The 20,575-nt window shown below is 43.4% G+C and overlaps 2 protein-coding genes across 2 annotated transcripts; one reads left to right on the forward strand and one right to left on the reverse strand.

Moving 5' to 3' along the window:
• Positions 1 to 326: 326 nt before the first annotated feature.
• Positions 327 to 4,761, forward strand: ddx39ab (DEAD (Asp-Glu-Ala-Asp) box polypeptide 39Ab). Its single transcript, XM_029508340.1, has 10 exons — positions 327 to 400; positions 1,282 to 1,494; positions 1,781 to 1,908; positions 2,057 to 2,333; positions 2,461 to 2,579; positions 2,719 to 2,850; positions 3,435 to 3,544; positions 3,757 to 3,901; positions 4,039 to 4,186; positions 4,512 to 4,761. Exons 2-10 carry the CDS (start codon positions 1,287 to 1,289, stop codon positions 4,526 to 4,528), a joined length of 1,284 nt encoding a protein of 427 aa, XP_029364200.1. The 5' UTR covers positions 327 to 400; positions 1,282 to 1,286; the 3' UTR covers positions 4,529 to 4,761.
• A 930-nt stretch (positions 4,762 to 5,691) lies between these two features.
• Positions 5,692 to 13,509, reverse strand: LOC115047185 (protein CYR61). The gene is made up of 5 exons (XM_029507976.1): positions 13,333 to 13,509; positions 11,497 to 11,710; positions 10,415 to 10,855; positions 9,742 to 9,920; positions 5,692 to 8,175 (listed from the first exon to the last, which is right to left on the reverse strand). Exons 1-5 carry the CDS (start codon positions 13,381 to 13,383, stop codon positions 7,870 to 7,872), a joined length of 1,191 nt encoding a protein of 396 aa, XP_029363836.1. The 5' UTR covers positions 13,384 to 13,509; the 3' UTR covers positions 5,692 to 7,869.
• Between the last annotated feature and the right edge of the window lie 7,066 nt (positions 13,510 to 20,575).

Below are 20,575 nucleotides of genomic sequence, written 5' to 3' on the forward strand. Positions count from 1 at the left end.
TGTGTGTGTGTGTGTGTGTGTGTGTGTGTGTGTGTGTGTGTGTGTGTGTGTGTGTGTGTGTGTGTGTGTGTGTGTGTGTGTGTGTGTGTGTGTGTGTGTGTGTGTGTGTGTGTGTGTGTGTGTGTTATTAATTTGCTACGTCCCTCGCGAGCTCCCATACTTAGTTGTTCAGCGCTAAGCCCCGCCTCTCTGATATCCCGCTTTTTTAAGATGCGGTGGACTGCGGCATACTTTTTGTCCAATTACAGGCCGCGTTTTTTGATGTTCGTCCGAATTCACCAATGGTGTCAACGTACTTCAGAGGAGGCGGAGACTTCCGGTTGTACGTATAAACCAACTGAGGCCTCCCCATGCGGTTTTGATCAGTTGGTGAACTGGTAGCTAACGCCGAAAAGAAAAGGTAAGTAAGAAATGCCGATATGATGCTGTAGCTAAAGCCCGTAAAATGTTTAATGATTTCCAGGCACTCATGAAAAGTGATGGGTTTCTATTAATTCCGTTAAAGCCAGACTAGCCCCGCCGCATTGAAACAGGCTCGTTCATTGTTTGCTTGGCGGTGCTAGTCAGTTAGCTACCTCGCTAGCTAGCTTTTTGTAGCCTAGCGTTTGATAGCTTTCTCAGTCAACTAACCGATCTTCTTAACTCACGTGTTCAGTAAAGTAGAAGTTTTTTTACATGTTCTTAAAAACATTGTTCACAATTTTACCCACGACGACTTTCTGTATCGTAGATATATTTTTCCCCATCCGTTGTTCCCGTTTAGCACATTAGCTTGCCACGTTAGCAATGGTTATGCAACACAATGGCTTTTCGTTGTTGTACACGGCTCTGAAGCTAACTGGTTTGCTTAATCCTGTTTCATCCATTAGTGGTGCGATTTGTTCGTATTTGTCTGTGGTGTTGTGCATATTGTGAAATACACAGTATTTATGTGTAACATAAGACTGGCCATATGGACTTAATGTCTGTTCCCATTATGATTTTGGCTAAAAACGCTAGCGTATCACTGATTTGCCGGACATTTTGTCACGGGGTCGGAAGAGCTCAAAACAGCATTGATACGTATTGTGGGTTTACACCACTACTGGTAATACCAGAATCACCTGTTTAAACACGAACAAAGTCATCCTTCTATCATCTAGGTATATTCTCTCTATTTATACGGAGACGGGCAACAACAGGTGGGCTCAGTTAGCCCCCTGTGTCGCTGTCCGCACAAGGAAGCTGATGATCGGACAGGAACAGATTTAAATGAACAGTTTGGTTTCTCTTTTTTCACAGACACAATGGCTGAGAATGACGTTGATAACGAGCTGCTCGACTATGACGACGATGAAGAGCCACAAGGAGCCCCTGACAATGCAGCCCCAGCAGGCAAGAAGGAGGTGAAGGGTTCCTACGTTTCTATCCACAGCTCTGGCTTCAGGGACTTCCTACTCAAACCAGAGCTGCTCCGTGCCATCATTGACTGTGGTTTTGAGCATCCGTCTGAAGGTGAGAGACATTTACTTGTGGCAACCTTTTGTTCAGTATAACAAATACAGGATTGCCCAACTGGGATTATTGGTAGAATGGACTCTTATTTTATTGGGTTTTTTGCCTAGCCAATGACGTTAGTGTTGTTGAAAATGTAGTTTCTAGGCTGCTGTGTTAATTGTATTATGCCTCATGTATTTCAATAAAATGAAGAATATAGCATGTTGTGACTTTCGAGGTCTTGGAACAATTGCTGTAGGAGTAATGAGCGCACTGGCTGAAATCTTTTTCATTGCTCATACAGTGCAGCATGAGTGCATCCCACAAGCGATCCTGGGCATGGACATCCTATGCCAGGCTAAATCTGGTATGGGGAAGACAGCAGTGTTTGTGCTGGCCACACTGCAGCAGATTGAACCAGTTGATGGACAGGTCAGATCTGTGTTTTTTAAAATATTGTTTTGGCTGATGATCTAGTACATTCAAGGCATATTTGTACTTAATGGCAAATCACACACACACTAGTCTCAATTAAGACGCTCAGTCGAAGTTATGTGTTTCTGCATCTCTGCCCCTGCAGGTGTTGGTATTGGTTATGTGCCACACACGAGAGCTGGCCTTCCAGATCAGTAAAGAGTATGAGCGTTTCTCCAAGTACATGCCGACAGTAAAAGCAGCAGTATTCTTCGGTGGCCTGGCCATCAAGAAGGACGAAGAGGTCTTGAAGAAGAACTGTCCTCACATCGTTGTTGGCACGCCAGGCCGCATCCTTGCTCTCATTCGTAACAAGACCCTGAGTCTGAAGAATGTGAAGCATTTTGTCCTGGATGAGTGTGATAAAATGCTGGAGCAGCTAGGTTTGTTCATTCGTCTTTGGAGTTTTTCTCTTTTGTTTTTATATTGGCATTTTGTATTTTTGAAAACAGCATTTAATCTCTTACCTGTATTTGTGTGTGTGTTGCTTTACCCCATTGTGTGTGGCAGACATGAGGCGTGACGTCCAGGACATCTTCAGAATCACACCCCACGAGAAGCAGGTCATGATGTTCAGCGCAACTCTGAGCAAGGAGATCCGACCAGTCTGCCGCAAATTCATGCAGGATGTAAGTGAATTGTGAATTAGTGAAGGGTGTTATCACTACAAAACTACTCTTGGTTTAAAGCTGTTGCATACCTTAAAATGTTTTTTGCTGTTTTGCCCTTTCTTACTATTGGACTAATGCACGGCATTCCCCTGTGCAGCCCATGGAAGTATTTGTGGATGATGAGACCAAACTTACACTACACGGTCTGCAACAGTACTACTGTAAGCTGAAGGACAGCGAGAAGAACCGCAAGCTGTTCGACCTCCTTGACGTGTTGGAGTTTAACCAGGTAAATTCCAACATGAAGCTCCTGTCCTGTTTTTAATAGCTCTCTGGGGCTGCCCCCCTCAGTTTTCTTTTTTTTTTTTAACTCTCTCTCTCATCCTGACTTTGAAGAATTACCTAAGTGTATTTCTATATTTAATTTGAGTTTAGATGCATTTATCTTGTAGAAAGTCATATTTTCTGAAGGAAGGGGTTAACAGTTGTGAGGCATAAAATGGAGATTACAGTAATTTATTGCTTCTTGTGAGAATGTGCATTGTATAATCTACCCCACGTTATAATCATGTACAATTAGTTTGGTATAGATTGAATAGTAACATTTTTATCAGTGAGCCTATGGTCTGGTAGGTAATTCCCCTTGGTCTCTAGTCTTTCCACCCAGCTATTTCAAACTGGTCAACACGTGGCTACAGACTGACATTAAAGAATATACCTCCTATTTAACACCTGAAGGTGTTTAACATTGGCTTTTCCAAAATATTCCTAAATCTGGTCAGTCCCTGAGAAAATTCCACTAGAACTTTTAACACCCCACCTGCATAATGTTGGCCTGTCTCATAAAGTTGTTTTCATGTCCTTCACCTCTAGGTGGTGATCTTTGTCAAGTCTGTCCAGCGCTGCATTGCCCTTTCCCAGCTCCTGGTGGAACAAAATTTCCCTGCCATTGCCATCCACAGGGGAATGGCTCAGGAGGAGAGGTGGGACACGGTTCTTCCTTTTACATGCTCTCAAACACATTGCTTATTTCACCCTGATTGCTATGTCTGTTTATGGAGCATGAGGCCTCATCAGTTAACTCAACACACCATAGCCTTCAAAGAGGATACTGTATAGTAAAGCCCACACCAGCTGTGTTGATAAGTTGCTCTGGCTCTGTCTTCCCCTCCTGCACCGTCTTGACCCCTCCCAGACTGTCTCGCTATCAGCAATTCAAGGACTTCCAACGGCGGATCTTGGTGGCAACTAATCTCTTTGGTCGAGGGATGGACATTGAGCGAGTCAATATCGTCTTCAACTATGACATGCCAGAAGATTCTGACACCTACTTGCACAGGGTGAGTATAGCAATGGAGGGGGGGGGTGGTTGCTCTTCATTACTGTGGCATCAGTGCAGTGTTTGTTTTTCCATATCACCAAGTAATACGATGCAATTCTCTAATTTTTGTCAAACATATCTCTCTACCCCCACTAGGTTGCCCGTGCTGGCAGGTTTGGGACTAAAGGTCTGGCTATAACCTTTGTGTCAGACGAGACCGACGCCAAGACTCTGAACGATGTGCAAGACCGCTTTGAGGTCAATGTGGCTGAGCTGCCAGATGAAATTGACATCTCCTCTTACAGTAAGTCTTTCTATATCTGAGTAGCTGCTGAAATGCAGTGGTGCTTGATGTCCTCATTGAAGTTGGCCAGACTTGTTGGAATGATTGTAATTTGTGGATTAAATGTGCACATATGAACAACCCACAGATAATCAGCTGAAGGAATTAACCTTTAGAGTTGTTTTGGCAACTATAGACAGCAGTTGGTGCTGCCATGTAACCGCAGAGCTCCCATCAAATCCTTTACATGTTTAAACTGTTGGTGAAAAGCCGGTATGCTCAGCTGTTGCTCATTGCTCTGATCTTTTACACGGTCAACTCATGTCTCTCCTCTGTCCCTCTTCAGTTGAGCAGTCCAGATGAGTCCTCCAGCCAAACAGAAGTCTCCTCATGGATCTTATGTCTTGTATTTGGACGTAGATGTACTTCACTGTTGATTTCAAAGCTCTGTGCGTACCCTATTTTCACCAACCATTTATTTTTATTGACAGTTTCGTTTTGGGACAGGGATATGATCAATTTTTAATTTGTCTTTTACTGTTTAGTTTTGTTTTTTCTCTTTGCTCAATGAAATTAAAACTTTTTATAAAATTCAACTTTTACTATTGTGGTCTCTTGAGGGGCAATTCTTGTCTCTACCACATTTTCATGGATTTCAGTGTTGAGCAGAGAGATGTTCTGCTTAACGTAATCCAGTTTTTCGCCCCTTTTTATTAGTGTGTGTGCGTGTGTGTGTGTGTGTGTGTATAGAGGTTTGTTTTTTTTTTCCCCCTGCTGCAACACAGTTGATCTTTATAAACCATAATCAATTAGACATGTAACAGTTGATAGACACAACTTCGGCTCATATGGCAGCTCTTTTATTACAGTTGAATGCCTCTAATAAACTGAAATCACCAAGTGGTGAATTGGTGATTTTTGCAAATTTTAATAAATGTCCTGAGCGCACTGTATAAATGTTGTTTTACATGTATCTGTTATTTCTTTAGGTATTAAAACACTTCACACTTAACACAACATTGAAATAATCTCATTAATTGTATGTATTTATGTTGAAGCATAAAACAATTGGTTTCACTAAAACCAGCCTGAGGAAATTATACTCAGTGTTACCCTTCATGGTTGTTTTGGCAGAAATATCTCTGGCCTGTCCATCACTTAGGAATTCTGAGCAATTAACAGGCAAGTTAAGTTTAGTTGACCAATGGTCATTGTGATTGGCTGGCTCTTAGTCGACTGGGCAAAATTTGAATTTGTTCAGTAATTTGGTTTCTAATTGCATATCTTCAAACTAATATTCCCATTAGATTTCCCATTTTAGTTAACTGGTGCTAATAAAACTAGAATGGAGATGAGCATTGTTGTCAATGAATAGTTATTTTTGTGAGCATGTTGCCATAGCACCCCCAAGTTAACTTCCCCAAGTAACTTCAGTAAATTGCAACCTCAGCATAGACATTAATCTAAACTTACATTGGGTCATTTTATATACTTTGTTGGTAAAATAAGTCGAAACAATGTAGTGAACGGAAATTTCTTTATTCCAAAAACAAAGAAAAAAATGCTTAACAAACTTGTGTGTTAAGCAACCAGAGGAGAATTTGTGAGAAACATTGTAAGTTGTGTGTTTGTCAGTTTTTTATAGGTGTATACAGAAACCTGAAAAGGCATGGCTTTTCAGATGTAATTAATGTTAACTAGTAGACATACTGTGATTATCCTTTCCATTGGCACTTATAAAGGATCTAAGCCCTCCTTTATTCAGTGCTAAACGATACATTGACTACTTCAGTATAACTGTGACAGGATTGGCCCTTATACAGCAGGTGGAACTACAAAGAAGGTAATGCATCTGTACATAGCTGCTCTATAGTGCCCTTTGACAAATCTAGACATACAGTACCAAAACCACAACACCTACAAAGGTAAATAGCAATGGCAAACATTTAATCACATGTAAAGTTTAAAAAAAACCCTTAATGAGATAAACAGTCTCTGAACTAAGAATGCCTACTGTAGCCAGAAGATGTTGGAAAATGCAAGTATCTTCCAGTTTTACGCAAACTGTCTGTGCCTCTATCTTATGGCACAACAACAAATGAAATCTTTGAAATAATGACATGGTGCTTCAAGTGATCTAGAGTCACCACAAATAACAATCTGAATCTCTCTGCATTACAGTCCCATAAGAGGCCTGGCTGCTGTAAGGTGCGTCAACTTTAACCCAAGTACCAGTTAAGGAAGATGTTTGGGTTCTTCAGTCGTCATAAACGGTCTCAGTTACAATAATTAGAGAAAAATAAAATGTTCCCCTCTTTAAAAGTGTCCTCAGAAACAGGCTCTTGGTGTCTGGCAGCTTTGGCCTCATCCTCTCCACAGTCACAGAGCTCCCGTCTGTCTTCAACAGTGACGTCACCTGACAACAGTGTTTCTCAGAAATAGACACCACTTAAACACAAGGACGCATGAGTTATTGTTTTGTTTCAGTGAGCCAGCTTGTTTCTCAATTACAGGCCAGATTGGGCACCAGAGCGGTTCCACCCGGTAGTCACAAATTATATGTTTACCTCAGTACACATACTTTTCAAATTTTATTTTTATAGCAAACCAGAGAGTGTCTGATTTTCTCTCACTGCCCGTCAGAGCCAGGATTGTAATTTGCACAGAATTAGGCGGTTGACTTCTTGATGCCAGAATCCCAGGCTTGTTTTGCTGGTTCTTGCTAAATATCTCCGTTTCTTGTGGAGGCAAGGCAGGGGATGAGTCCAGCTGTGCAAACAACCTTTGACATATTCCGCACTAATGCGTGCAAAGCCTTAACACATCAGGTTCAACTTCGCCTTTTTCCAGTACATACCTCCTCTTCTCCTGTAGCTTTCATCATCCATCATTTCATGTGGCCCTCTGGTCACTGTGACCTCTGATGCGACCCTAAAGGGTCAAGCCCAGATCTGTGGGAGTCCCCCTCTCCCTCTTATGGGTGACAGCTCTCAGCTGTTTTGTCCCTCTCAGGTCTCCATTCAGTGACACTGATGCTCCGAACATAGTAACACTGCCATTGCTGGTGGCAGGCCACTGTGTTGGTCTCAACAATAAATACCAATGAATAAATACCATAAAAAGACACAAGCCACGCTTCTGTCAGAACATCCGAGATGCTTTTCCATCGTTTGCTATCCAAGTCTTCTCTGCGTGTCTTCATTTGGTTCATTACACAGTTAGTGCTATTTCAGTTTATGTCAGATCTGGCTCCAGAGCACAGGGCAACCAGACCAGGTTTATTGATGTCAGATCCATTGCTCATCATCTTGGACGTGAATTCTCAGCCTGAACAATTACAATTGTATGTGACACCTGTTGCACCATTTTCTCCAGCAAAGTCTCAAAAGTTCAGAGGAGATTTGATGCTTGGCAGCAACAATGGCAGCTGGTTGCAAAGATTTTGGCAGTTTTCAGTAGTCTGGCCAGAACAGATCTACTTTTTAACTACACTAAAGCAGGGCCTGGTCACTTTGCAGTTGCAGATGCGCCCATCTGAGTTGCTCCTCTCCCCAATCCTCCCCAAATCATTTTTACAGAAAAGATGTTTTATATGTGTGCACCTTTCTCTGGTCTACTCAAAGATACACTAAAGGACAGCTAATCTAGTCTATGGGGGAGTTAGTCTTTTTTGTGAAGGAATGTAGGTTTGGGGACGGGGACTACTAGTCAATAAACTTGTGTGTGTCTCCATAGAGCCATCGCTGTGGAGGCATGGCGGCCTCATTCAGATGGTTGCACTCATCACTGCACTTGCAGGATTGGATGAACATCACGGACCTGTTGAAGCGTTCGCCGTCAGGGCAGGCGAAGGCGACGCTGGCGGTGCGTGTGCGACGGGGTGAGCAGCAACGGCCATCCCTGCATACGCCACAGTAGTTAGGCCTGTACAAGCGAGTGCTCCTGCAACCGGCGTAGGACAGACGGTGTGGCTCGGGGGCCTTATGGGTACGAGAGCACTTCCTTCCCTTCTGTGGGGATAGAGAGAGGAGAATAAGAGTGAGAGGGGTCTACAGACATTGCAGCTGTTTCGATGAAGTTGTGCATTGAGATGATGAGATGATGTCACGTATGTTGACATGCTCGCATTGACAGTCGCGCAGGTAGAAATTGTTCAGTAGCAAAGAGGGCATGAATGCCTATAACAAATTTCATGGCAATGCACCCAATACTTGTCACGACATCAAAATGAGAACTACCTTTGGGGACCAGGAATGTACATACAAACGTTCATGGCAACCCATTCAATAAATATTTCAGTCAAGGCCAAAGACTGAGAGACCAGCATTGCTATCCCTGGAACTGCGCTGCTACCGTGTTGAAGCATCTTTCCTTTGGCACAGCTGCGATGCCACAGTGACAGAAATGTAGAGTAGGCTGGACGTTGCTTCCCAGTGAGCACTTCTTGGGATCACATCACCATTAACTTGGGATCAGAACTGCTGAACCGCATAGCCACAGAGCATAACTCATTATTCAACTCTGAGACATGAAAATCGAAGTTAATGCAGTTAAGCACAGAGACTGGAAAACAAACTAAAGGTCAGACCAACAGATGGGTGCCAGAGAGAGTGGCATGCCAGCAATAGTTAAGGATTGACACTGATGCACATTAACACCCACAGCAGCTCTGCAAACATCAGGAGAGGGCCATGAAACAGGTGCATAACAACCCATCAGGCTCATGAGTGGCTGGCAGTGGGAGGCAGAATGTTTCTGAGGGTGTTGTGTATGAAATATGAGGGTGCAGCAGAGCGGGTGAAGTGAGTGCTCTTTAAATCACGCAGTACAGAGCCACTGAGCGTAGCTGACAGTGTCGCAGGTTCGGTGAGGAAGAGCACCAAAATGCAAACCCCCGCAAACAAACAAGGGGACAGTTTGTCCTCTGTGTCTGAAAAAATATTTGTATTGTGTTATTTAAGAAGCTGAGCTGCAATGATTCTCAGCAAGTAGAAAGTGACACAGCTTTTTTTTGTCCACGTGCTGTAAAAGATGTTCAACATTCTCTAAGAAATAATGGTTTAATTACACAATTTTAGTTTTACGGGGCAGGCAAGGCAGACTACTTGACCACTACTTCATGGCTCCTGGAAACCACCAGAGATTCCAAGAAGTTACTGCTCTCCGCCAGGACAGGTTTGGAAAATGAACACCTAAACTCTAGACATATCAAAAGTCATGCGTCTGGGTATATGTTAATATTCAAGACAAACATGAGCGCCATATCAATCTTCTCATCTCATCTCTCTCCTAGTCTTAACCCTGTCTAAATCAGCTCTGTTGTCATCCTGCTACACAGCAACAGAACTGTGAATAGACAGAACAAACCAGGAGAGGCTCCAGCGACTGAGGGATCCAGGGGCGGGGGGCAGCCTGCGTGCATGCCATGATATTTATACCAATCTGACCCCTTGAGAGACATCCTTTCCTGATTCCATTTAGCATGGTTGCTGGACTGCATAGTTATGGGCCATTAGAGGAAATGGTGTAATCCATCTCTTTTTAAGAATCTTAGAAGTACCACACACATTCCTCACCTTGACTGGGATAGACATGGAGCTGCAGGGCCGAATGTTACACAGACGCGTCTCCTTGATCAGCTTACAGCGGGCATTGTCATTGGTAACACGAGAAGATACGCCCATCCCACAGCTCCGAGAACACTGAGACCAGGAAGTAGTCTGAACCACACACTGATCTCCCACCTGCCTCCAGGCTACAAGGGATGAAAGAAAGGATGTGTGAGGGAAAACAACAACGGAGCGATGCAGAAACATGTAGTCAGTCAGAGAACGGGCAGCAGCATCAGCAAAAGTAAAGCTAGGGGAGGGAAAGGGCCGCTGGGAGACAGAGGGAAAAGGAGAAATGCAAAGCACACTAGCCTCATTCAGTGAACAGGCAACACTGACGCATAGAGAGGGTGATTACAGAGAGGGGAAAGCTGGGTGACAGAGGTATGTGCTGTGTGAGAGCAGTGTGAGAGAGAGAGAGAGAGAGAGAGAGAGAGAGCACCTCTGGTGTGCAAGGAGCCAGTGGAAAACAAGTCTCACATAAACGCTGACACACACACGCACATATGCAGGGCGAGCGGCTCACAGTGAGGCCGTTTGTGCGTCAGGAGGCTAAAATGGTTAAAACGTAAACATGATGCTTTACTGTGTGGAGGAAACAGACGGCACTCTGAGGCGACTCGCCGGCACCCTCGCTTACCTGCCAGGTGCTTGTTTCCACGTGGCTTGTCCCACTTGCGCCCCACCTCCACCAGCTCGTTGCCCATGGTGTCCTTCTCTTTTTTGGGTTTGTAGGGGTACAGCTTCTGGAAAGGTTTCGGATAAGGCTTGGGGTAGGGGTAGGCTGGGTAGGGAATGAAGGGGTAAGGAGGGTAGGAAGGAGGTTGTGGCTGCCTGTGGGCTGGGGGCATGATGTTGGTTCCCTTGTGGCAGTTGATGCTGAGGCAGCACTGGCCTGGTACCTTGACCAGCTGTGGAGCAGGGCAGGAAGGGGATGCCAGGGGCAAATGGCTGGGGCAAAGGGGCACGCAGCCCACTGCACCATCAATGCAGGTGCACTGGTGCTTGCAACCTGCACGAAAGTTCTCTCCATTTTGATAAATCCGTCCGTTGTATTCACAGGAGCGACCCTCTGCTTTTGCTGAGGGGAAGGAAGGAAATAGACAAGATTGTCAAAATATTTGAATGAACAAACATCTGTCCTCAGGAATTCCATATCCTGAATTCAAAGGAAACGGTGAAACTGATGAGTCTCTTATGGAATAGCATCTTTATTTTAAATAGAAATTAGATAAGAGGAGACACGGGGAGACACACTATCTCCACATTTATGCAGCAAGCTCTATTCTTAGACCGGAGGAATTTTGACTTGTTTACAATGTCCTTCCCCGCTGCTCTCTCAGTGGAACTCCCCATACAACACCCCGGATACCCCCCTTTATATAGAAACACCCCCAAATAAGCATGCATATAAATATACCACTGTGTGTGTGTGTTTGTGTGTTTCATGGGGCTGTTTGTGTACACATTGAACTACTTATATAAATCCCAGAGTTGGCCAGGTTTCAGTCGCAGCTCATGAAGGTGCTCTGTTTTTCAAAATGTGGCACAGCTTCAAACCTCAAGCCCCTATCAAAGAGAAACTCCAGCCGCTTGGCTCGGAAGCCAGATTCCCCACCCTGAAGTTACACATTCCCTCGCTCACCCCCAAGCTTAACCCCAAACTCTGTGCCCAATCTAAACCCAAAACTGATTAATCCCATCCACTTCTCTTGTACGTACCCCTGCAGATTCCGTGGGTACGGCCAACATCATTGCCATAGTTGCACTCCAGACCTTTATGGTGGTCACAGGGCTGTCGTTCATGGCAATCCTGATTGAGCTGGGCAGCACACACCTTGCAGCAGCCACAGCCGTCCGGGACTGAGCTGACCCCTGGGGGGCACAACGGGGGCCCTGCGGGACATTCACAAACCGCCGGGCAGCCTGCAGTCACCTGCGGGAGAGGATATAAAGTACAGACCTGGTTTGAACACACTGTTTTTAAACTGGATGTTGAAGAAAGCAATGTCATCCAGTCATATTTCCCAAAGAGGAGGAGTTACACTGGAACCAGGCAGGACAATAGTTTTGACTCGTGTTACACAGATCACAGAAATTCCTCAAAGTGTGTGTGTGGCTTAAACATTAGCTGAATACCCAGCACTGTCCCAAGCCCCACAGGGATATCTGTAACCCTCTGTCGCCTTCCGCTTGGCATTCGTCGTGTGAGCAGGGATGAAAGGGACCTCTCTGACCCAAAAACCTCCCACCTTCCTGCTCCTACATCTTTTGTTTCTCGCTCTCTTTTTCCAACAACTCCCAGCAAGTATTGGGATCACAGGGAGATGCCAGTGTGCCTGTCCATAAGTCGGATCATCTGAAGGGAACTCTTGTTGGCTCTGCTGCTCTCTAAACCCTGGCCTGGCCCCAGACCCGTGCCCCCTCACGGGTCCCACTGACTGTTGAGGGTCTTGGGTGGCCATCAAATATGACATCACCCAGTGATAATGGCAATTTTGACATCGTATCGATATTTCTAGAGTCCAGTGAGCTCATATTGACATTGAGTATTTTTATCTCCTTTGACTGTTGAGCAATAATGCTGTGATGTAATTTTGGAAAAACTGTAATGGAAACCTTTGACCATATAGAGGGCCTCTAAACGCTCTCAAAGAGACACACGTTTGTTCTGAGTGGGTCCCGTTATTTTTGTGGCTTTATCAGATAATTGAGATACAAATGGGGTATAAAAAGTGCAAATGTGTAAAGTGTAAGTTCCTTGCTAATTAATTTGTATATTCCACTACATATCAGGGGGGGGGTCATGTACTTAACTGCATCACATTGCACGACAAATGATAAATTTATAAAGCATAATGCAGTGTTACGGATAAAGCTACCCTGTATATACCTGCATAGGATGGTCGAAAATACGATGATAAAAGGTTTTTCAAATGAACGTATCAATAATCAGTCGTATGTAACGGAATACACTTACAAGATGCGAAGCACTTCTATATCTTTAGAACTTGAGTAGAGTTTGTTAATAATACTTTTGCACTTTCGCTTTAGTAAGTATTGCTCAATTATTATTATTATTATTATTATCTGTTGTTGTTGTTGTTAAGTAACATCATTATTGTTATAATTATCACTATAATAATACGTTGCACTGTCAGAATCAGAATCTGAAATATTTGATTAATCCCCGAGAGGAAATTCTGCAGTGTCGGATTATAATCGTGTAGTTTTGTATTCTTTTTACTTCGGTTAACGACATAAATACATTCAACAGTAGAAATAGTGACAAAGTTCTGAGTGAACAACCGCGGAAACCTGTTGCAGATTCACACAGAGAGAGGATGAGGAGTTGCCGGATTTATTAAGAACTGGTGAGGAGCTCAGCAGTAGAGATTCATAGGACCATTACATGGCTCAGTCTATGACGGGATTTATAAACTCAGATTGGCTTGTATGAAAATGCAAGCAGACGGCCGGAGCTCCAATCCGCCTGCACGTGAGTCTTTATTCTGGGGTTGGCGTGCAGCAGTGACAGAGTAAACTCCACACACTTACCGAGCCGACTGTCACCACAGGAAACACGGCAAGTAACAGCAGTATCCCCATGTCAGAAACAAAAACAAAACACGCAAAACAAAAAAGGAATTTATGTCACAGAAGGACAAATCCACCGGCTCAACACAATAGCTTTTGTCCGCAAAGATTAAATTCCACTTGTGCGACGATCCTCAAATGTCCTCCATCATTTGTAAATTCCCATCGATCAAAGTTTGAGCCATGATTTTATATCAGCCTCGTGCTTTTTATGGCAGCCACGCCCAGTCCATACCCCCTTCAACCAATTAGGACACAGGCGCTCGGCCAAGGTGTCTCAACAGCCGCGGAGGGGGGCGGGTTTGGAGCGCCAACACAGATGGCTGAGGTTAGGGGGTGGGGGCGTGGCCAAGCATGAATGCAGTCATTCATAAAAATTCTGAATTACTACATTCCAAAGAGGACCTGGCTTTTGGGTGTTTATTTATTTATGTTTGAGCGAAAATAATATTTTAGATGCTTTAAAGTTCTTTTCATACGCATTCCTCTGTCCGGCTGCTGCTTTGTGAAAAGTAAAATAAATATACTCAGCTGCTAGTCTGTGCTACATTAATACTGGGGGCAGCCATGGAAAACAGCAAGGAATTTCCTTCCCCAACTTTATAAAAATATGTCTAAACAAGAGCTGGACGGATAAAGTACATATACAAGGGCAGCAGAGTTGGTTATAACTACATGATTGAGTGATAGTGGTGTTGACAATGTTTATGATAATCTCCTGTGCAATTCATCAACCTCTTTTCCTCCTTCCATATCCTGTATTTAGCCCCCACATCCCTTTTACCTACTTAGAAGTTCCCAGGCCGCCGCTTTCTGCGCACACGCACATGCAGTCAAACAGCATGTAAACAGACAAGAATTTATTTTTTGGTCGAAGGTTTTCATTGAAGACAGCAGAGCAGAGCAGAGGTGAGAACCGCCTGGGTAATCTTCCTGTCATCCCTTCAGACATGAACACAGGAAACCAGCCATCTCAGTACCTGAGCTGGTGCACACACTGCTACACACTGACAACGCAAATGTTACATGTAACCGCACATCCAGTGGGCTGCTTGCTGAAAGTGAGATGGATTGTAGGTTGCAAAATTATTGTTTTCCTTTGTGTCATTAAGTAGAGGGATTCCTGCTGTCATATGTGCCAAAAGGGAGGAAAGCATCCCCTGAATGTCCTATAAATCACCCCTGCACTTTACCAGATGTCTGCATTTAAACAAGTGCATTGGGTAAGGGAGACTTGTATACCTCCTTTACCAATGTGTGCGTGTGCGTATATATCAAATAGTTCAGGTTCATTCAGGTTATTTCTTCTGTTAGAAGTTACACAGACAGTAGCTGTCTCTACATCTGCATGCAACCCCATTGCAAGCATAGTCGCATTTCCATATCAGAGGTTCAGAGGTCTTACATTGCAATATGCACATGTACAATATGTCCTCACATGCACACACACACAGAGCAAAATTGTATTTACCAAACCTCCATCCTCTTCCCACACAATCCATCTCTCTCTGTCAGTGCACGGAGGTGATGTAACAGGCCCGTGTAAACAAGCCCAACATGGTGAGAGAATGTGGAGGGAACAGAAAACCACCGTATTCGATGAAGGCCAAGTGTGTTCGTGTGCACCCACCCTCACATCATACACATACAGGTGGAGGAATATGTTTTTGTTGTTTTCATATTTAAGTTCCGTTTGCTCATCAAAGAATGCGTCCTTTCCACTTTGGTCTCGGATGGTCTCCATCCTAGACATAACAAACAAACATGCAGAATTTCCAACCCATCAAAGTAGAGCTGTTCATTAGCTCTCAGGGATACTAGACACTGCCACCAGGAACAAGCCTGCCACAGTGACCTTTACATTCGGAGCTGACAGTGAACATGAGTTGGTAATGGTTAAAGTGACATAAGTTTGCTGTAATGGTTGACTGGAAAAGCTCTTTGACACTGCTATTAAAAAGTCAAAGGAACGGTTGGACGAGCAGGATGAGGGAGAGAGGGGAAAGGTGAGAAACAGATCAAAAACACGTCAGTGGAAATAAAAGGGAGACAGTTTGGGAGTTTATGGGGATGGGGGGGGGGTCTAATGCAAGCAAGCGAATGTAATAATAGGCAGTGAGGGAGAAAGAAAGTAGATGTGATTCTCTGCTACTAGGAGCACAATACTGATTCAAATTGAAGTAGCAGTGCTCTTACAATGAGGAGAGCTTTGTGCATCCATGAGGAACAGGGAGTTTGTAGATGTGGGGGCAGAGGAAGTAAGGTGTGGAGTGTTTGTTTGAGCTACTGCCACACCTGCTGCCATCATCACCTGTCTTTATGTGAAAGGGTCTACACATACATAGGATTATGTCACCTTTCCCTTAAATTTTCATTCAGGTAGATATGATGATTTATTTCAGACTTGGTCTGCTCAAACTACAGAGTTACTTTTTTTTTTTTTTTTTTTTTAAATTAAACCATTATATAAGATATATTCCCTTTGAAGAAAATGAAGCTGAATGTGTAATTTCGATCTTAAATATCTTCAACTATGAAGCATTATTATGTCATTGCAACGTTATTATGTAAAAGTCTGAATCCTCCTTCAGATGCAGGGGAACAGATCTTTGTAATAATGACCAAAGTGAGGGGCTGCAGAGGGGTAAGGTACTGTGAATTTTCCTTTGTATGTGGGTGGAGTAGCTTGAATGAAAGACAAATCAGAGAGTCTTTCATTTTTATTTTTATTTTTTCCTCTGCAATATAGTGACTAGGTATATAAACAGTTACATCATTTACTTGTGTCATGGTTCACTCTGCTTATTTACAGTCTCTGTATCAAGGTGGTTTAGTAATGTTGGACATACAGAAGTTCAATTAACATATTTGAGTTTAAACTGTGGTACAATTTGGATTAATTAACATAGTTACATTACTTTGACATGCTGCGTTTTTTGTTTGTTTGTTAGTTTGTTTTGTATTTTGGGGGTGCAGAGAACAGTTTTAAGAATATATCAGTAACCCATTTTCTACCATTTGTATGTTCTGAGTATTTGAATATTTTGGTTTATAACAGACAAAATAAATGACATTCCAACTCAGTCTCAGCTGCACTTTCTCTTTAATACAAATACGCATCTGTCATCAGGATAAAATGCTCAACAAAAAATTACAACATTGTAAAAATTGCAGCTCAACTTGAGCATGTCACATTAACATTTAGCTCAAGCTCCCCTTTGTGCCTAAATACACTTCACAGCATGGCTGTAGACTAGTAAAGCAAAAGGTTCATTCTCCAGTAAGTCGTTGTGCCCTTGTCTCTATACAACATCAGGACATTCAGGCCTAAACTCATTCTGCACACCGCCTAGTTATGGGTCCATGTTTTGGCTATCCTTTGCCTTGAAAACAGCATTGGTCCTCTGGTAGGCCTCTTTGGTAACTAGTTAAACCCTTGCAGATCATCAGCTTGTCTGGAGCCCCCAATGGAAACATGTTGCCCCACTCCTCGCTGTCCTACACCGGCTACCCATGGCCACCCAAATCAAGTCCATGATGTTGCCTTCACAGTGAGTGTCCTCTGGCATTGCCCTCCTTGCATCCCTCTATATGTTCAAGTATCTACAAGTTAAGTCCCTAAACTGTAAGTTCCATTGGATAAATGTGTTATGTGTGTGCCACATACTGTTGTCTCTGTTTATAATTTCTGAAACTATCAACAGACCTATGTTTTTTCAAAATAGTCTAATTAATTAATCTATTATTGTGTGATAGTGTGTGTGTATAGTAAGGCCAAAGACAGAGAAACTGAAAAGGCTAGAGTGCAGCCTGTTCCAAAACAGAAGAAAGGTGAAAGAAAAATAAGCAAAGAGAGAGGTTAGGAGAGTGCCAGGAAGAAAGGATGAGAGGAGGGGGGCAAGGAATTTTAGTCCGAAAGTTATTTTTAAACCAAGAACAGGAACTCTACTGTTGACTTCCCAAACACTGAAACATAGATCGGTATAAGAGCAGAGCTGAGAAAAGGAGACAAGGAGGGTAAACACACACACACAGATGTCTCATCTAATAAACATGTCTACATCCATTCACCTCATTCCCTCCAAACACATTCCTATTAACTTATGCTCTCAAATTCACACCTACCAAAACATATGGCTGGATATTCATCCCATCATTCACAGAACGTAAGTCTGTGTTTTAGGCATTCATACCCTCAAATCGAGACAGGCATTCATTTAAATTTCTATTTGTACAATGCCTGTATATTTTTCCCCACATACATATGTATATATACACAGCATTTGGTCTGACTGTAATCAGGATGGGGTGTACACAAGGATAGACAGACAAAATATGCCAATTATAGACCAATGATAAATGTAGATGAGGAGTCACAACATTTAAAAAAGATGAAAGACCGGCTAAACGACTCGTAAGGAGACTAACAGATGGCTGTGACAATGCAGTTTCAAACTAAATGAAATAAAATACAAGGTCATCTCCAGTAATCACCTGGTTGGCACAAGGCCTTCACCAACAAGCTTTAAATAGTGTGTGTTCTTGCACTGGGTATGTCACCAGACTGTTATTAACAAATAAAGACCTCGGTTTATGGGGAGTGAGTTGTTGGTTTAGGTTAGGTTACGTTATTCGTACCCATGGGTAGATTTGTTTTGCCTTGAGTTATCCATTCGTACATACAATGTTGCATCATACAGCACCACTAATCAGAAACCATGATGAACATCTGCTCAAATACTCAAGGCTCCACCAATAAACACGCTGATTTCCCAAGATAAAGAACAAAGTTACAAAGATAAAATGAGTTTATATTTAGATAATAAATAAGAACGCACAAATAAATAAATGAGTCGGTCAGTCCTGTGCACAGGACTGACTGACTTCGGTTGAGACCGAACTCTCACACAAAGGCGGGAAGGAGTGTTCTGTGTACGCCAAGCACACACACCATGCCATTCATGCATGCTTTGTCGGGGCTGTTATGAAACCTTAGCTTCATCAATGGCTGTTGTATTCCCAACTGCAGGCTTGTGCAGCCAGGAAACAAGCAAATAATGGGAACAAACAGCCACAGGAGGAGAGCAATCAGGTGCAGCAGTTACAGCATCTGTTAGCAGACACGCAGTACACTTTGCTCTGCGTCACAGAGTATCATTTCCTTTTGACCTTTAGCCTGTTTCTACTCCTTCGGTGATGAAAGAGGTCAGCCTTAGCACACACTCTGGGCGCTCCTTATAGGGTCAGAGGAAACTGGGTCACCTGTACCTGTTCATCAGTGAATATGTATCTTACTTTTGGTGCCCACCAACCACCCAAAGCAAGGTCACGCCCTTCCTTCTGGATCCCCCCTCCCTCCTCGGGTCTTCGCCCTCCCTTCACCTCCAAGGTGTCACAGAGAGCACCCTTGTTCTAGCCTTCTCCTCCTTTCCATCGCAACCCCTCAAAAATCCCAGATATCCCTGCAATTTCCGGTGCAATGTTTATTTGGTGGAAAGAGGGCTGGGGGGCGAGCTGCCTTGAAAAAAGAGCCTCACTCACAAACAGCTTGGGCTGCGTTTGAGGGTAAACATGTGCAGGAATGGGTATGTGAGGTGAGCGGTAAGAAGGACTGAGACTCATGTGTTCTGGTCCTGACACACAGATCCCACCTCAGCAGGGACACAGAGCACAGCTCTGTTCAGCGCCCAACTGCCACAGTCTAATAAACAGTCCACCACCATGGCCATCACCATTTGCCTCCCGCCTCCTCTCCTGTCTTTCCGATGGACATCGCCCTCTCCTGGATAAATGAGGGCATGGCATTAAAAACAAGAACACACAAACTAAGGCCTTGGAATAAAAGTTGCTTTCAACACTGAAATAATTTTGGCAATTTGATGCAACATCATAATAACATTAATAAATTCAGGGATTGGACACAGTTTCAACGTGGCTGCAAGAGTTTATCCACTCATCAGTTAAGCCAATTGTTGTCTCATCAAAACCCCTACCTTAAAGTTATGTTCACATTTTATCTGCTTTTAGCTATTTGCAACATGTTTATCTGAATCAACATGTCAATAATCAGCTCATTTTTTGATTAAATCAGAATGGTTGACCATGCAATGTTTCCAAGCAGATTCTGCAGGTGTTGACCTTTGACCTTTTGGTTGACCTGAACAATAAAGGTGGCATGTACTAGTAACATAGTAAGTAATATAATAACCTACACATACCCATTTTGTTTGGTTTTTTTTATGCTGGAATATTTAAAATCCAGTGAGAACATAACTAGGCACAATATAGAAGTGCAGATGATTGCCCAACTACAGCTGTGGGTGGGAAAAATGATATCTGTCTTGCTGGCCACTTTGTGGATGAGGGCCCTTTGAGACCAGAGACCATGTAGGTGCAAAGACCCCTGACCTAAACACGGCTCTCTTGTGTCCTTCTGAATCCACCTCACAGCCAAGTGCATTCACCACGGTGCTGGACTTAATATCCTCTGAAAGTGTACCATTGCATCCCAGTGGGCAAATAATTGTACCAGCATGGTTGCTTTTTAGTATGTCTGTAAAAATGTGTATGTCTGAAGCTTCAAAGTTGTGCGTGTCAGCCAGCAGCACAGCTCTAAACCTGAGGAAAACAGAGCGAAGTCGTCAGTGTGGGGATACGCTGGCAGAGGGCCCAGACAGTCCTATGCGGTGAAACACAGGAGGAGCGGAGTGGAAGAACGTCTTCGAAAGCCAACTTTGCTCTGAATGTTTTTATCCATGCTAATATTTTGGAACATCCTTCAAAAATGGCGGCAAATGTCCTATTGTGAAAAAAAAAAAAAAGTTCAATGACACATTCAAAAGTGCTACAATAATATAAGAATGCAAATCCACAAGAGTCCAAGTGAGAAAGCTGAACGAAGCTACAGAAAAAACTGTACTTCTCTCTAAACACTAAAATTGTCCAAAATGAGGTAGTTTGGTTTTTACAGTCACAAAATATGGTCGAGAGAGAGTCATCTTTATCCTGCCATGAGGTTACCATGACAAATGACCATGCCTCGCAGGAGAAAAGATTCAAAAGACCAACGTTCCTCCTCTGGTCTTGGTAACGGTTGACCACAGCGACTTTCTGCTTTAGATCCTCTGTCATGTACTATTTCCATTTAGTAACAAGTCATCTGTGTTCCTCTCTGTCCAGTGCCTCTTCCAGTCTCTTTGAGTCT

This window comes from Echeneis naucrates, chromosome 8, assembly GCF_900963305.1.
Source record: "Echeneis naucrates chromosome 8, fEcheNa1.1, whole genome shotgun sequence".
Lineage (NCBI taxonomy): Eukaryota > Metazoa > Chordata > Actinopteri > Carangiformes > Echeneidae > Echeneis > Echeneis naucrates.

Coding starts and splice junctions, on each gene's coding strand:
- ddx39ab (XM_029508340.1), top strand. CDS start 1,287: ATGGCTGAGAATGACGTTGATAACGAGCTGCTCGACTATGACGACGAT. Junction 2,334..2,460: donor TAAAATGCTGGAGCAGCTAG/GTTTGTTCATTC, acceptor TGTGTGTGGCAG/ACATGAGGCGTGACGTCCAG. Junction 3,902..4,038: donor CTGACACCTACTTGCACAGG/GTGAGTATAGCA, acceptor TACCCCCACTAG/GTTGCCCGTGCTGGCAGGTT.
- LOC115047185 (XM_029507976.1), bottom strand. CDS start 13,383: ATGGGGATACTGCTGTTACTTGCCGTGTTTCCTGTGGTGACAGTCGGC. Junction 11,711..13,332: donor CTGTGGTGACAGTCGGCTCG/GTAAGTGTGTGG, acceptor CCTCTCCCGCAG/GTGACTGCAGGCTGCCCGGC. Junction 10,856..11,496: donor TACCCACGGAATCTGCAGGG/GTACGTACAAGA, acceptor CCTTCCCCTCAG/CAAAAGCAGAGGGTCGCTCC.